The 17614-nt window shown below is 43.5% G+C and overlaps 1 protein-coding gene across 1 annotated transcript in view; it reads left to right on the top strand.

The window, feature by feature from the left end:
* Window positions 1–17614, top strand: part of rims1a (regulating synaptic membrane exocytosis 1a) — an 89987-nt gene that overhangs the window by 35712 nt on the left and 36661 nt on the right. The window contains exon 5 of the mRNA XM_070841241.1: window positions 15201–15472. Within this exon, the coding sequence (XP_070697342.1) occupies window positions 15201–15472 (272 nt within the window). The remainder of the gene's footprint in view (window positions 1–15200; window positions 15473–17614) is intronic.

Below are 17614 nucleotides of genomic sequence, written 5' to 3'. Positions count from 1 at the left end.
CCTACATTTAGGGCTGCAACTACAAGATGGGCAAACGAACAAACGAACAGCGAATGCTAACCAAACATGCCATTCAACTTTATGATATGAAGAAGCCTATCTTCAAATTACATTATTATTGTCTTGGACATTTGAGAGAATGCAGCAGCACACAGCCCTCCACGCACACACACACACACACACAATATATCTGCATACAATCAAAGTACAGCTCACATGCGGCATCACACACAGATCCATGTACACCAGAGTATTGATGCATACATGATGCCCTACACTAACATATTGCACATTCCCCCAATAAAAAGACTATATTCACACTGCACACTGTATATAATGTAAATCATACCCATTGCACTGCTGTACATACTCTATAACCTTTCCCTTTTTTTTAATCAGCACAATTTGCACCACTGTACAGACTGTATATTATTCATTATTCATATTATACACATATTATATATCTTCTGGTTAGATGCAGTCTGCATTTCGTTGCCTTGTACCTGTGACACGTGCAATGACGATACAGTTGAATCTAATCTAATCTAATCTAATCTAAAAAGAGAGAAAGAGAGTTTGGTAACCTGCACCTACCATACTCTTTGTGAAGGATGTGGTTTGGGTCACAGGTGACTTTAAGTCCCTGCCTCTGCACTGTCCCCTCAGATATCTCCTGTAGAGAAGGTTGCCAATTATTTTTCCAGCCCTTCTGATCAGGTTTTGCGATTTGAGTTTAACAGACACGGCACGGACAGGCAGGCGATTGGATCATAAAAAGAGTGCATGGCAGAAAAAGTTTGGAAACTACTGGACTCACTGATTCATCATCTTGTTTATTAACTAAACATTCGCTAGAAGTCTTATTTCTCTTTTCTCCTTTAATTGTTTTCTTAGAAAATGCTCCTTTTTTTTTTTTTTTTTTACAAGAAGAAAAAAGTTCATGAAGGTGCTCCTGGTCATTGTGGAGTCCAGTGCAGTGGTGGTAGTATTACAGTAGTAGTAGAGTAGTTCAGTAGCTGGACTAACTAAGTTAGCCTAGCTTAGCATCACGCCTGGAAACAGAGGGAAGCAGTTGGCTCTGTCCAACATGAAAACAACATGTTACTTTCAGTCTGTAGGCTAAGCTAGGCTAACCACATTCTTACTCTCATACTTAACCTCTTAAGACCCGAGCTATTTGGGCTTATTGGACCCTGATAAGTATAAAACCTAAGCATCATCTTTTTACATGGTGTAGTTTTAGAGAAAAATTATGTCCACATATGTGGACAATCGGCCTTAATTTCCAGAAAACACAATAAAGTCACCTTTGTGCAAAACTCTTTATTTCCACCCTGAACATAGCAGTTTTTTTTCCCCTGACTGCTTTTGCATGTATTTATAACACATACAAAACATATTTTGAACATGTTTTGAAAATCACGGTGCAAAAAACAATATGAAATATCAACAATTTTGCCCACATACATGTCCATATGGCCCCAGCTAAGCAGAATTAACTACTATGGTGATATAACCCAAAATGTGATGTCCACGCATGTGAACACCAGGTCTTTAGAGGTTAATGCACATTACGCATGCACATTAGACTCACATCAATATCCTCATCTCACTCTTTAATAGAAATCGAATGAACACATTTCCCCCAAATTTTGAACTGTTGCTTTAAGTCTCTTGTGCCACACACCCATCAATCACATACAACCACAACCTACTGTCAGTCAACTAGGCAGTCCATATAATCAGATTTAGCACTTCCTCCTCCAGCGTGCACCTCGTCTCCGGGCCGTCTGTTGTCTGTTAACACTATTTCCAGTGTCATTGCAGTTTTACTCCCCCCCCCCCCCCCCCGCCCTTCCCTCACAGCCCCCTCCTGCAGTACTTTTAGGAATTTGTTCTAGGGGACTCAGCATGTTCATTCATCACATGTTTCTTCAATTATGCTGCCGTCATGTTAATGTGATAGTTGTGTGTTACAGCTTGCCCCGGGGGAGGTGTTTATGAGCTCAGAGACAAGTCTGTGTCATGCTTGCATAGATCTGTTCCAAGCATCACGGAGCCACAGCGCCACATTCATTCACTTTTTACCGGGTCAAAATTCCTCCATCACGGTATTTGCTGAGCGAGGGAACGACCGGCGCGTGAGCTGACGTGACCCCCTTTGCGATCCACTGTGACTGAGAGGAATGAGCTATCTAATGAAGGCAAAAAGATACCTCAAAAATAATCTTACTATGTGCCCGATACTTGTGGAAATGTATATCTATTGATCTAAGCCTACAAGGAATTATGGCTTTGTGCTGCTTTGTGTTGAGGTGCAGCGCAGTAGAAAAGCCTGAGCGATGTGTCATCTGCTGTTAACGCCACAGCGCCTCATGATTACTATTGATCGCCAGTCTCGCTAGCTGCGTCCGTCTCCACGTCCATCTCTCATTGACTGGTCTTAAGGGGGCCATCTCTCTCCTGGTTGTTGCTGTACACTCCCCTATGAAAGAAGGCTCTCTCTCTCTCTCTCTGTCACACACACACACACAAATACATTCTCACTGTGTGGTGTTTGTCTGCACACACAAGCACACAGCATACACCCTTGGTGATACAGCACTGTTACACACACACACACACACACACACACACGCTCTCATAAGAATACATACATTTAATACATACAATTCACTTTCTTTCTGCCACACAGAGAGCTCATGCTGCTTGTGGCGTCCGTGTCTTTCATCAGCGTAATGAAGATGTATCTGGGGTTCGGAAAAAGTCACAAAAGTTTAAGAAGTAGTCGCTAATGTAGGTCTAGCAACTGAAAGACTTAAGACGAGTGGTGTCTAGGACAGAGATTATAAAGCGGGGAAAATAGGCCAGTGTGACTATCATTTGCATCAATACACAAAGTTCCATTTTAGAGTTACCACAAAGTTGCCGATTTATTTAAATGCTTAAACTAGAAACGCTGCTTTAGTCCACTCTGTCTTAATGACATATATGTTATTATTCTGCCTGTCGCTGCACTTCACTGGCGTTTTATGGCTGCACTACTTCTTGGCGAAGGGACATTCGAGATGTCTTTGTGCGTTTTGCATAATTATAGACACAGCTCGGACTGTGTTTGGCATCATAAACTTTAGAACATCGTTAATCGTAGGTACACTCAAGTGAGTAATAAAGTTTTGTGTAAGTTTTGCGTGTCACTCTCTGCAAAGGTCTTTTAACAATCAACACAGTACATCTCAGCCATCTCAGTGTGAGTCATTGCCAGTCACACCGTGGTCAGAAAATCTAATCAAACTTTTAAAAAAGTGAACACACGCACGGCCTTTCCTTGATTTTTTTCTCTCTCACATGCGTGCACACTTCCAGGCCTCACCCACTCACTCACTGAGGCAGACCTTTACATTACCAGGTACTATGTTTGCTAACCAGAGACATTCAGTGGTGAAAAGGGGAAGTGCAGCAGCATGATTACCCTCAGCTGCACTTCTACAACTCTCTGTACCGAGATCAGAGAAAGACAGTGTGTGTGTGTGTGTGTGAGTCAGTTTAAAAAGTGCTAGGGATTCGAGAGGGGGGACTCCAACACGCAATGAAATATTAACACATTCTTGTAATGGGAGGAGTGTGTACAGTAAATACCTGCCTCATGTGTCTCTCACACACACAGACACAGACACACACACACACACACACACACACACCAGTATCTACAGTGTGCATGTTCATGAAACCGTTACCTTTGTCTTAATTCAGAGAAAACCCAGTAGTTGTGTAGAAAATGGAGCTCAAGCTAAAGTTGTCCTCCCACTGACCAGATAATGATGCACGTGTGTGTACGTGTGTGTGTGTGTGTGTGTGTGTGTGTGTGTGTGTTAGGGAAACACATGTGACATCTGACCCCCTCACCTGACCCCCTTATCAATGTCTGCAGTGAGCCAAATTAAACTATTTAGTATATTGATCAACTATTTAGCTGTAGATCGGCCCCCGTGTAACTATTTATACTGTCTGTCTGTGTGTGTAAGAGAAAGTGTGTGCATCCCATCATGCATTGTGCTCGCTCGTAGGACTGGTGTTCCATGTGTTAATGTACAAATACGATGCACCTGGGTGTCTGCAAACGCACTTATTTGTGCATGTGCATGTGTGCCCTGCATACGTGTGAGTGTGTGAGTGTGTGTTCTGCTGTGGTGCCGGGCTGTGCTGATATAGTACCTCATTAACTGCTGTGGACACTAATCTCCTTTGTGGCAGTCTTTCATCCTTAGCGCAGGATTTATTGACGCCCTCAGTTACGGCGCCCGCCTCGCATGCTGCCGGTGCCATACGTCAACCTGTCATTGGCTGATAGCTACTTCCTGGTCCCGCCCCTCCCTCAGTGTAAACGTGGTGTTTTTTCTCACCTGTTAGGCAGCAGCCGTTGGGGCGAGTTTCAGCCCAATCTGCGGTGATCACATAAAGTGTTACATGACAGTAAGTCATGTTTAGCGTGCGCTGTAAGCTCTGGCTGCTGCTGGAGAGATAAAAAGAGGCGGCAGCACACTCTGCTTTCATATCATTGGGGAGTAACTATCGGACTGGCAACATTTACATGGAGGAACTCTAATTAACGCCATCTGAGCCCCATGTCTAGTGTTTTCTGATGTTGGTGGCTAATAGTGTGCAGCTGAAAGAAATACCATGGAAACCGTTGATCTGCCAAAATGTGTTTCTTTAAAGGAATAGTTCAACATTTAGGGAACTATGTTCATTTACTTTGTTTCTGAGAAGTAGATGGGAAGACTGATACCACTCTTATGTGCATTGTTTGTGGGATAAGACCTGGAAGGTAATTAGCCTAGCTTAGCATAGAGAGGGGAAAACATCCAGCCAGACAGTCAGAGACTGTATAAAAGAAGTGGACGTAGCCACCGTGACGTCACCCAATTGTTTGTGTACCATCTTGGTTTCACGGACGGCGCCATCTTGGTTGTTTGAAACCAGAAGTGACGTTCGTTCCTTCAAAGGCCGCCTCCGATTGGTTCGTCACAACGTAGTCCCGCCTTAAGCATACCCTGCTTTATCGTCAATTTTCCTCTCACGCTTTATTGAGGAAGACTGTGCACTAGCGACTGAGACCATAAACTCAGTAGGAAAGTGTTTACTGAGGTAATAAATCACGTGAGAAGTATCTTCCAGTATTCTTCCATAGACGTCAACTTCTTAGACTACCAAATGTCTAATTATTCCTTTAAGTTTAGACCTGACACTGCTACCTGGTGTAACATATGGTACAAAAACTAGAAATAAGTGGACTTACTGATTTCTTACTAGAGGCTGTGGTAGTTGTTTAACAGCCTAACACGGAAACTGGCAGTGAACTTGATTTTAAGTTGTCGGGGTTGTTCATACTGTATTCATACAAATTTTTACAGCTAATTTAACCATCTCTGTTTTGGACTATAGCACTGTTTGACGACGATAGTGTAAAGTTTCCTGCAAAGAATCAAAATATCTTATTCCATCATGTTCCATCAAGTGTTTTTGCTCCTTAAATGCAGTGTTTGGAGTGGCATTAGAGGAAATTACTGCGTGTTTCCATAATAGTAAGTAAAAAAAAATAAATATGGCTACAGATAGTAATAATGCAAACACCCATAAGTTAGTGTAGTTGTTGCCTCATTGCACAGATATCCCAATCATTACACAGAGACAAGAGTTTCTGGGTTTTGTAGGCTAAATAATGAATTCCATTATTGCACACTGAAATTAGCGACTGAGGCCATAAACTTATAAGAAAAATGTTTACTGAGGTAATAAACCATGTGAGAAGTAGACTCATTTTCTCATAGACTTCCACACAATCGTCGACTAGCAAAGTCGCCTCCTGCTGGCCATTGGAGAGAATACAGGAGTAAGGCACTTTCACATTGGCCTCATTTTTCAGACCCGGAAGCCACGTCCATTTCTTTTCCAGTCTGTGGATGGTCATGGTCAGTTCACTCATATCATAAAAAAAAATACACACACACAAAAAAAATATAGATTCAAAGAATATATATCTAAAATATATATTTAGGTAGATTTAACCCACTTATCTTATGTGGAGAGAAAAACGGGTCTGAAAATGTAAATGTAAGCACCGGCGAAGAGCACTGGGAGTTGAACCTGCCGCTGTCTCTCTCTTGTACTGTACAGTCTGTCGCCACACAAACGGCCTCCTCTCTCCAGGAAACACACACCTCGCTACACAAACTCCAAGATCTCACCACTGGATTATTCACCCTTGCACTGTACCACACACAAACACAAGCACCCAGCCGCACCGCGCACACATGAGCAATGATGCACACATGCGGATACACACCCCAGCAGACACACACTTCAGCTCCTCGACAGACACGAACAGACACATACGCAGATGGACACACACACACACACACACACACACACACGCAGATGCAGCAGGACGCAAAACAAACACACACAGGGGTTTGGTGTCCTACTTTCCATCTGTGGAGAAGCTATTCTCTCTCTCTGGCTCCCTCCTTCACTCACAAACTCATCTCAGGGGGGGTCTTACTGTGCTCATGTGACACACTGCTGCTGTTGTTGCGTGTGTGTGTGTGTGTGTGTGTGTGTGTGTGTGTGAATAAGAGCAGGCATTTGTATCTGCATGTGTGCATCGCTGCTCATGTGCATATATTTGATTGTATGTATGGTTTTGTGCAAGTGTGCACAAGTCGCCTATATGTAGGTCCATCCTTTGTGTGTGTGTGTGAGCTCGCTGTCAGGCTGTTCTCTTTCTGCCTACGGTTCCTCCTCTCAGGCGCTTGTTTCACCATCAGAGTGTGATCTAATACAGGGATTACTATGGGATTAAGTGAGTCTCTTATAAAATAACAGCTCACCGCTCCATATCTCCACAGTACCGGCCATTTGTTCTGCAGTATCAACACACTCGAACGACGTCTCACAAAGGTGAAACACAATAACGGCTCCAGCAGGGAGCGAAATGTGCTTAGAAAAGGCTACACCATGTCAACTTTCAAATTTCACTCGCCAGTTTCATTCAGTTCAGCACCTGAACACATTTTCTCCTTTAATTAGACTGATTTATTTTCCACTTCTTTAATCAGAGGTGGCAGGCCTGTCAGCCACAACCAGAGTAAGGCACCGCTGATGTTTGGTTATTATTAGCAACGTGAATTTGAATGCTGAGATGTCATTCACATCTTGGAATAATTATCAGTGAGATAACCTGGTTGCGCTAATTAAAGAACACTGCAGACATCACAGAAAGGAATCTATGATTTTTTTTTTTTTTTTTCGGTATGTGACTCCAAGTGAAGTACACAGACACAGCCTGCATGCAAAAGGCCAAACTGACACTGCAAAGTGTCTGATTTGTTTTTTGCTGAAGTCTATCTAATAGGAGTGTGAAGCACATTTTCACGTAACCCTTGAAATAATAAGAAAGTTTGAGGATTCAGGATCTAAAAAGATGTTTTGATGACAGAATCGACAGATATTAGCACAGTTTCTACTCTTCGTAAAGCTGCTTTCATCAATAGTTTTATGTTGACGGTGGAATCAAATGTGCATAATACGAGAGGTGTTGCTCGTAGTGGTGAACCCCCGGAAAACTTTCTTTTAGTGTCTTTTGGTGTCTTTCATTGAGATAAAAAAAAATCCTATATCCTATAAACACATTCTGAAGTGTTGGCCTACCTGTTATGACAAAAAACTATCCTACTGACCAAATTCCAACACTAAAGAAAATATCATCACGGTGCCATACGAATCTCAGAGCACAATTTTAGGAATACTGCAGAAATACAACGTGGAAACACAAAAAACAGACCAACTTTATCGCAAACACAGCAACTTATTCTCTCAGACTTATTCTCCGTTTAAATCACCATAGAATTACAACTGAATTACCATATTAATATATAATAATGATATGGTCTATAGTCCTGTTTAATAATAATTGGGACAAGAAACTTATGTAAGAAATAAATGAATAAGTATATATATAAATGGAAAGCAGTGATTCTGTGTTCAGACTTTGTTCCAACCTTCCTTCAAACAGGACGAAGGAGCTCAACTGGCCCAAATTGAAGCGGCGAGCAGCAGTGAGCAAACGAGCAGGTTTCAGGCTTCACAAAGCCAAGAAAAGTCACTTCAGCTAGTTTAAGTGTTTAAAGAAGGAGTGAGAACAATCACACACTGGTGCAGAATCCCCGCCAAGTCCATCACAGTGGCCTTTGTTGCCAAGAGGATTTTTTTTTTGTGGAGCACACTGAGCCGTAGATGTGAATCAAGTTTCAAGTCAGTCGGACTGACAGCGTGGAGGAGAGGCCGCCTTTCAGAGTTTTTCTTTTTTGGTGTTTTGGGCTGAAACAAATAACTTATATCACATGGTTATAGGTTATTATTATTATTAAGACTTTTTTAATGTAACCACAGTGATATCTTCCCACCTTGCCAGATGGCCAGTCTGCCACTGCTGTACACTAAATTTGGTGTCCAAAAAGTGGATGTGACATTTCTTCAGTTTACCACGGTGCACTTGTTCAGCACAGGAGGCTTTTTATAGAGTACACAGAAGCTTCTTGTGTACAGTCTGTGGGAGCACAGTGGGGACATTTCAGGCCGCTCAGACTCATGGCAGTATTTTTTTATTTATTTATTTATTTTTTGACTCATGGCAGTATTAAGAGAACACAGGCTGAGGTGTGGGGGGCCTCTCCAGTACTGCATGGTTGGGCTCTAATAACAGCGCCACCATCTGGCCGCTTCTTTGAACTCTAATAATGGTCATTTATGAACCTGCAGCAGCAGGTCACAGGTCAGCAGCAGTAGGTCAGAGGTCAGCAGCAGGTCAGAGGTCAGCAGCAGCAGTTCAGAGGTCAGCAGCAGGTCAGAGGTCAGCAGCAGCAGTTCAGAGGTCAGCAGCAGCAGGTCAGAGGTCAGCAGCAGGTCAGAGGTCAGCAGCAGGTCAGAGGTCAGCAGCAGCAGTTCAGAGGTCAGCAGCAGCAGGTCAGAGGTCAGCAGCAGGTCAGAGGTCAGCAGCAGCAGGTCAGAGGTCAGCAGCAGGTCAGAGGTCAGCAGCAGCAGGTCAGAGGTCAGCAGCAGGTCAGAGGTCAGCAGCAGCCGCCGCCGCCCACAGGTAACCTTATGGTTGTTCCCGTGTTCACTGTTCTGCCGGTGAAAATGTCCAGCGGGCGTTTGAACGAGTCGTGGGTTGTTCCGGATCAGCTGGGTACAAAATACCAGAGGCCTTCATGGGATGAATGTTACTCCACAGACCGGCTGTGGGCAGAACACGCCGCCATGATGGAATCAACGACGGAGTCCGACTTGGTCGAGTGAGTATCGGCCACCTCTGACAGGCCTGCTGTAATTAGCACGTCTCCATTCAAGGCCAGTTGGCTTCCCTGAATACCAGGTTTGTCCGGTTATCTGTTCCAGTGTGTCACATTTTACCGTCGTTTTCTTATCATGAATGAGTCGTAAATCCACTTTATGCGCTCAAGTTTAACTGCAGCATGTGAGCACGTGTAGAGGTTAGCTGGATAGCTAATTAGCTAGCCAACTAGATATTAGCTAATTAGCTATCCAGCTAACCTCTACACATGCTCACACGCTGCAGTTGAACTTGAGCGCATAAAGTGGATAAACGACTCATTCACGATAAGAAAACGATGGTATAATAATATCTAATAATATCGAGTTGGCTAGCTAGCTAATTAGCTAGCCAACTAGCTAATTAGCTAATATCTAGTTGGCTAGCTAATTAGCTAATAGCTAGTTGGCTCGATAAAAACGGCACTGGTGTAAAGTGAACGGGGGTTGTAGTTCTGTGACATTAATGTGCTGTTTGCCCTGTCCTCTGGGTTAGCTGTAAGTGGCCACATGAATAGCATCTTAGCCATAGGCATGTCTGGTTACTGAGGCCGTAGGAAGGACAGCTAGCTAACGTCAGTGTCTGTTCATCAGGCCGGAAGCTAAAGCAGTGCTGCTCCAGGATCTGCTTTCACTCCTTTCATCACCTGCACAGCAGTCACAACATGGGCCCAAACATGGCTTTGTCTGTAGAAAGTCACTTTATCACCTGCTGACAGCATACAGGCTGTGTATAAAACACACAGTTGATATTCACTGTATGACATCTACATGTGCAAATGCACATTATATTAGTCTTTAATCTAATAGGGTTCTACTCTAATAGAGTGTAACAGTAGCGAAGTACCCACATACTGGAATCAGCTCCCTTGATCTTTAATCACTGATGTTTCGACAACACAACACAAGTCTTCCCTGGTCAAATGCCCGTGATATATGTAGTCTTTTATAAGAGTACTCAAATTCGTAAGTTGCACAATCATGCAGTCGACACCATAAAAAGCCCCATGATATGATGATGAAAATATGAAGAACAATGATTTTGCTTAATTGATGAGGTGGGTGCCATCAGCTAACTAGACACTAGAGGGCAATAAGTCTTATCCAGATACATGTATGTAGTGTGTTAAATGTACATAACTGTACATAGTATATACACCTTTTTAATAAATATGTTTAAGCAATATCAATAAAAAAAAATGAATCTTGAATTCTGACCAGCTCCAGTTCCTCTTGGTTACATTATTATCTGTCTGAACTTTACACTATACATTATTCTTCATTTTTAAGTGCTACAGATGTGTGCAGAGGGGTGGAAGCAGGCTCTCTTTTTGTAGTAGCACATGCAGAAGGCCTTTATAGTTTAATTTTTAAATTAATTAAATCCCTCCCTGTCCGCGAGCACAGTTTCAGTCAAGAGAAGAAGGTTCCCCATGCTACATCTTCCTCACCGCGCCGCACAGCTTGGGGGACTCGGTCTACCACCCCGGATCAGTGGAGAGCCAGAAGAATTCCTGCATCGCGCCCCCATAGGGCTAGAGGGCACTGTGGATTTAGAGCACCTTTTAACATGGGATGCAGGCGTGGCTGCTCCTGCTGCTGCTGCAACTGCAGCCGACGGAGATTCAGACCATGGAGGTTCAGACCAAGGAGATACACGCTGAGAAGATTCAGGCCAAGAGTAACCCCGTGGGATCACCTTCCTGTGGCCATCCGGCCTGCCAAGTGGTACCAGGTTGTCGGGAGCATGCGGTGCAGCCACTGCAAAGCTCAGGGGAGGCACCAGATGACGTCTTGGATGTGCCAGGTCTGCGAGGTGCCCCTGTGCCTGATGCCGTACAGGAACTGCTACACCAAGTGGCACAGTCAGCGATGCTGAGCTCACGGGGTGGAAGGTGCCTTTCTGAGAGGAAAGGCAGTGAAAGTTTATTCTCCCATGATAGGACGAGTTGTGTTAGTGCAGCTTTTGTTAGCCTGTAGGATTTTCCTGCTGTTTGTCCTCTCAAGTTTGTAGTTAACATTCAACACGCTTCCATATAGAGTATTAGTTTGGTTTTCATGTTTTTTCTCTCACTGAGTGGTTACTCAGAAATTATAGTCTTATTGTCACGAGACAATGTTTCTCTCTTAAAGTTGCTGTGGAGAAAAAGTGAGTTGTTTTTTTTGATAGTTTGCATGCCGTTATAATTTATACATTCCCACTGATATTTTGAGGAAAACAACTTCTCTAAAGTCTCCCTGTCTCTGTAAATGTTTATTTCTGATTAAATTGTAGAGAAGTTATATTCGGGTATCTGTACTTTATTTAAATCAGACCACTTTACATTTAGGAGGCTCAATATTGTAGTGAAACTAGTAACTGTACATTAATATCTGGAAGTCACACAGTATAAAGGGGGGGCCGGTGAGGTACACGCATCCTCCTCATGTTTACCAGCTGAAACATGGCTGTGTGATTTCACTGTCACATTTGAGAATTATGTGGCCAATGTAGAAACAACAACAACAGTTTAATTTGGGTTGAAATGGTGAATATGATGTGAGGTTCAGGATTTTTTTTAAAATAGCATTTTATTACAACTCAACTCCGGGCTTCAGATTGCAACCATTCAGTCGCATCTTGTGATATTTTATTCTTGTGACAGTGCTACCAACATTTTTAACTAGGAGCACCAGTGTGGCTGTTTTTTCTTTTCATGTTTCAACATTTCAAGTTGAAATGATGTTCCTGAATGTCATGCAGAAGTTTCAGAAATCCGGGAACCTGTGTATCACATTGGCAGAATTTCGCGCACCTCACAAACCCTCTGTACATGTCAGTTTAGAGTTTTAGTGTTATTCGATCTTTAACACGGTGTGGTGATGTAGCTACATTTATATGTACTGTCTGTCAACATCCTTCATGTTACGTGCAGCGTTTTAACAACACCTGAAAGCAGCCAAATCTGTAAAGTTTCCTCAGGTGGTTGGACCCTCGCTAAGGGAGCGAGTCACTCAGTTGTGTGTATTACCCGTAAAGAAAGGCTGGAAAATGCTTCCATGGGTTGTTACTGGTCGTATTACCAGAAAAGCAGCACTTCATTCTTCGGTATCGTCAACATAGATGTGTTTTATTAATTGAATTGCTTAATAAATAGTTCTATGTGCAGTGTGTCACTGCAAATGTTACACTATGAAAAGTAGAGGATTTGTGTGAGGTGACAATCTCACTTTTAGTTTTCACCATATTAGAGGTGATGGTGCTCATCATGATGCCAGACGTGACACAACACAGATGTTATGAGCTGATCTCAGAGAAATAAATAACGATATTGGAAACCTTAAAAAATACAAAATAAAACGGTACATAGTTATTTCAGCAAATAGATTTCATCACCAAAGCATTCATCAGTAATACGATCAAAATGGGAAAAAAAAATGAGTGTGTGCTCCGAAGACTTTGTTCTCAGTAGGAAGCACTCTGGTCCTACTAGTGGAAAAAGTTGGTCTCTCAAACCATTTGACATCGGAGACTGTTTGATGAAGTGCAGGGATTAAATGAAGAGGCTACCGTAACGATCCTTGAGGGTGCATTGAACATCCTACATGACCACACAGCAGCCAGCCATCGCCGCCTGCCTGCGAGAGTACGGACAAGTAGACCAGCACTGCAGTGCTGATCTGGCAGCCATCCACCTCGCCGGTCTGGCTGCAGAAAATCACAGATTGGTGGATGTTTTCACCAAAGCTATAATGTCCCACGTGAGGCAGTGTTTTGCTTTCTTTGCTGTGTATGTATATATGTGTGTGTGTGTGTGTGTGTGTTTGAGCACACGTTCTCCCTCTCTCCCTGGTGGTGCTGGGGTGTTTGGCAGGATAAATATAGCTGCGTTGGTGTAAAGCTGTTTTCTCCTCGGCTTTTGTAGCTTTAATCAAAAGCAATCTGGAGGAGGGAGGAAAGGAACGGAAAGGGGGTGAGGGAGGGAGGGAGGAAGGGTAAGAGGAAAAGAGGGCGGGGGGGTTGGCCGATGCCAGAGTGTTTTATTTTAGCTCTCTTTAAAGAGTCATAGGGGAGTGTTCAGGAGTAATGAGAGCCCTGGTGGCTGGAGGAGAGGGACTGACTCTAACCCCCCCGCTCTAGTCCATCCTCTCACTGTCTCTTTATTTCCCGCCCAGCCTCACTTCCCCTGTCATCCCCTCTTCCTCAGCGTGGCTCTGATGTCAGCGCAGGACTATGACTACGGCTGCGTTCGCACTGCAGGCCCTCACGCTCTGCTCTGTCCTGCTGGATGAATCCTCATATCTATTCTAGGACGTAACCCACATCCCTCATCGATGGGAAGTGACAGCGATGTTGACGAGACGTGTGCACAAGAGGAACAGTCATCAAAGGCGTCATGCTTGGTTTTAATGCATATCAGCCAGAGTATCCCATATGTGTCACCGGTCAGTGAAGGTGCTGGAGATCAGCACTGATGCAACTCAGCAAGAGTTAGTAAGAATATAAAGATTTGAAAAACACAAAAAAAATATAAAAAGTTGTTCTTTGAGAATTGAAAAATACATTTTCTTATGTAAAAAAAAAAAAAATCAACTTAAGTTCAAGATGGCTTTGGCAAATCGTGAGATGGGTGTTGAGATGTGGCTCATCTGAATACACAAAGGCTGTCAGTGAGGTTTAAGTTGGTAATTCCTCCCTCAAGTTGCACTCCATCACATGTTTTAGATACTGTTTGGAAAGTCAGGTTGTTAGAAGTTTGGCTTGTTTTGTCAAGTGAGCTACAAGGAGTTTGGTTGTAAGGAATAGAAAATGTCTGCGTCTTTAACATTTCTACTGAAATACGGGTGCTGTATCATTAAAAAGAAGGTGACTATCCGTGGTCCTGTAACGCTGTGCGAGAGAGAGAGAGAGAGAGAGAGAGAGAGAGGGTGACTTTCAACAGGTCTTCTACTGTTGTTATTGTGTGTAAGATCTGCTGGCTGCATGAAATTAAATTTGTCATCACTGTCAAAATGTGGTGACCTCGGATACTGTTGTGATGTGATGTGTCGCATCCTGAAATGGAAACGAGTTGTCTTTAAAAAAGAAAAAAGAAAACCAAGAATTCAGACTGAAGAGAATTAAGGCATGCAGTTTGAATGGAGGAGATCAAGACTGCAGACACGCGACACTCAGCGTTTTGTGCATCAGCTTTTGTGCACACAGTGATTGGAAAAAGGGAAGCGTTCCGAATTCGGACACTTGGCTGTAGTGCATGAACAGTGCAGATGTATAGTCTGGTGTGCATGTGTGTGTGCTCGATGGGGCAAATGCAAAGAAAGAAGAGGGGAGATATATTATTTTGGCAGCGAGTGGAATACCCTTCCATTATCCTGTTGGCTTTGTGTGCTTCATTTGGAGGCCAGAAGCGGCCCACAGTGGAAGCCAAGCTGCCCCCCCCCGCTATAACTGCCATGATGGCGATCTTAAAAAGCTTCCATAAAAGCCTTTTTTCTGGACCACTCATTGGCAGCAGTGCAGCTCTTTAGGAAGTGCATTGTTCCATTTCCTGTTTGACAGCCACTGATTGAAGCTGAGCCTCACTTTAGTGCTTGGCAAAGTAGTCGGTTGAGATGGTTTTCACAGGCTTCAGCAAAGAATAGTTCCTTCCTGTTGGACACATTATTGTGGTACGAATGTCAGCTGCATTAAATGCCTCAGAAAAACACGTCCAGTTCTCTGTGATGTTTTGTAAATGTTGTCATAGATGTGTGATTATGTGCCGATCAGCTGACGACATGTCCCATAGCTGTGCCTGTAATCTCTACCTGTGCTCTTTTTTTTTCTCCAGGTAATCTGGGTGTGTAATAACTGCCGGAAGCAGCAGGAGATCCTGACCAAGCCAGGCGAGTGGTTCACCGGTCCGGCTGGGAAACCCACTGGCCTCGGTTCAGCCGTCAGCGAGCCGTCTGTGTGCCAAACGCCCGGTGACAAGAAGCTCCGGTCTCGCTCCCAAGCACCCCCGGGCTCCACCACCGGAATCCAAGACCTTAACCGACCCAGCGCGCCCGGGACCACGCCTGGCACCGACCCTCGGTCACGTAGCGAACCACCACGAGACACGTAAGCTGAAGCAGTGTGGGAACGGCGACCTGTATGCATTTAGCTACGTTTGACATGCAGTAACATGCAACCTCTGAATGTGACACAGAGCCAGTATTCCAAAGCTCAAACATCACTGAGAAAACCTTTTGTATTCTTCAAACCTCTGCATCTGAAGACACATACTCATGGGTGAGAAATGAAAGAAAAAAACAGCATAATGTGTCACTGGAACTCTAATGGAGGGATGGCATTCTTCCAAAAGATATTCCCTCATTTGGTGAGAGCGCTGTCTAAAGCCCTTTCAGGCATGGAACACATAACATTGCTGGTTTTATCTATCTGTTACAGTAATGGATTTTTGTCATTCAGACTCGGGTGTCTGTTACATAAATGTCTGTTAACATCTGTTAGAAAAATCTATAACATGTCTGTTATTCAGACATGACAGCACATTTACGGAGAGAGCTAGAATGCTCGCAGGATATTTGGCACCTGCTACACGAGAGGGATGAGTTGAAAAGTGAGGACACAAAGGGAGAACAGTGTTTTCTTTCTCCTCACAGGCCGCATCACTTATGGATTAGAAAACATGTTTACCACTGAAGCCTTAATTCATGCCGAGGAGTTAGTGTTGCTCCCTTTTCATCATGAGTTTTGCCATTTATTAAATACCAGCCTCATGTCCAACTAGTTTAAGTCCCATTCCCTCAGAGACCAACATGGAAAATTGCCATCAGATTTATGTGATGAGGTGCACATCGGAAAAGGGCCTAACACAACAGAATCTGCCCATCTGCCAAAGTTTTTAAAGAAACACGAGGGAGGACTTCACAGACAGGGCTCTCCACCGCAGGTCACCGCTCCATTCAACTGAAGGATGCCTCCCCACCTCTAGCATGAAGGCGCATTGCTCATTTAAGAGCAACAATTAATCAGAAGAAAAGAATGAATTTAGTGCGGCTTGTTGGAAGGCGGAGGAGCTGGGCGGGGAGAGCCTGCACCGATGTAACACCGCACTTCCAAAGTTTGGCGACTTGCAGAAGACATATTAATAACTGAATAACTAATTAGAACTGAAGCAGCAGAGGCTCAGCTGAGAAGACGTTGTCTTAGGCACTAGAATGGGTTCAGCACCAAAAACAGTGGACCCTACATATCCCATAATGCAACTCCCCTGCCTAGTAAATGGTCACATCATGCCAAACTCAACACTTCTAGTGTGTAACTCAAAAAAGATGACTCGGTGGTCTCCAAACCCAAGTTAAGATTACACTAATGACATCACTGTGACATCAGGAGGCTCCTCCAGAGCCACAGCAGACTGTAAGACTGTTTTCGCTAACCAGGGCTGGCACAGTGCTTACTTTGGAGTGCCCCTTTAAAGCCCGTTCTCACAGCCACCAGAAAGAAAGCAGTCCTTGTGAAATATGTTAATATTAGTATTATTGAGCATTATCTCCTGCATCATTCATTTGCCTCTTTTATACAGTGGTACATTATGTCTTTTAAGGAAGCAGTCTGAGTCGTTGTTTCCTATGCCGGTCTGAGTGTAATGGAAGAACGCAGTCAGTTCCAAAACACCGGATAGTAGAATGTGTTTTCACACAAGACCTTCTATTAGTGGACATTAATGTCAACAATGAAATGGTAACAGATGCAAAATCACACCAGTGTTGTTTGTTAACCATAGTTACGTAAGGGAAGTAGAAGCTATTCGCTGCTTTTAAATCATTATAAACAGAATATCTTTTTATTTTGGACAGTTTCAGACAAAACAAGCTATTTGAAAATATCACCTTGGGGTTCTGGGAGCTTGTGATGGCCATGTCTCAGCCATTCTAGTGTGCTCGGCTACAGAGACGGCATTATCAGGCCACCACTTTGGTCCTGACTGAAATATTTCAACTACTATTAGATGGATTGCCAAGAAACTTTGGACATCCATTCATGGTCCACAGAGGATGAATTATAATAACTCTGGTGATCCTCTGGCTTTGCATCTATCACCAACATGAATTTCACATTGTCGTTTTGAGTGAAATGGGCTGACACATATTTCAACTGGCCATTACTTACTAGCAAATGTTAGCATGCCAAGACGCTAAACTGTGATGGTGATCATGTCTACTATGATGACCATTTACCTTTACCTTACTACCT

The sequence above is a fragment of the Pempheris klunzingeri genome, chromosome 12, assembly GCF_042242105.1.
Source record: "Pempheris klunzingeri isolate RE-2024b chromosome 12, fPemKlu1.hap1, whole genome shotgun sequence".
Taxonomy (NCBI): domain Eukaryota; kingdom Metazoa; phylum Chordata; class Actinopteri; order Acropomatiformes; family Pempheridae; genus Pempheris; species Pempheris klunzingeri.
The sequence above is the reverse complement of the archived record's forward strand: the minus strand, read 5'-3'. Positions and strand labels throughout refer to the sequence as shown.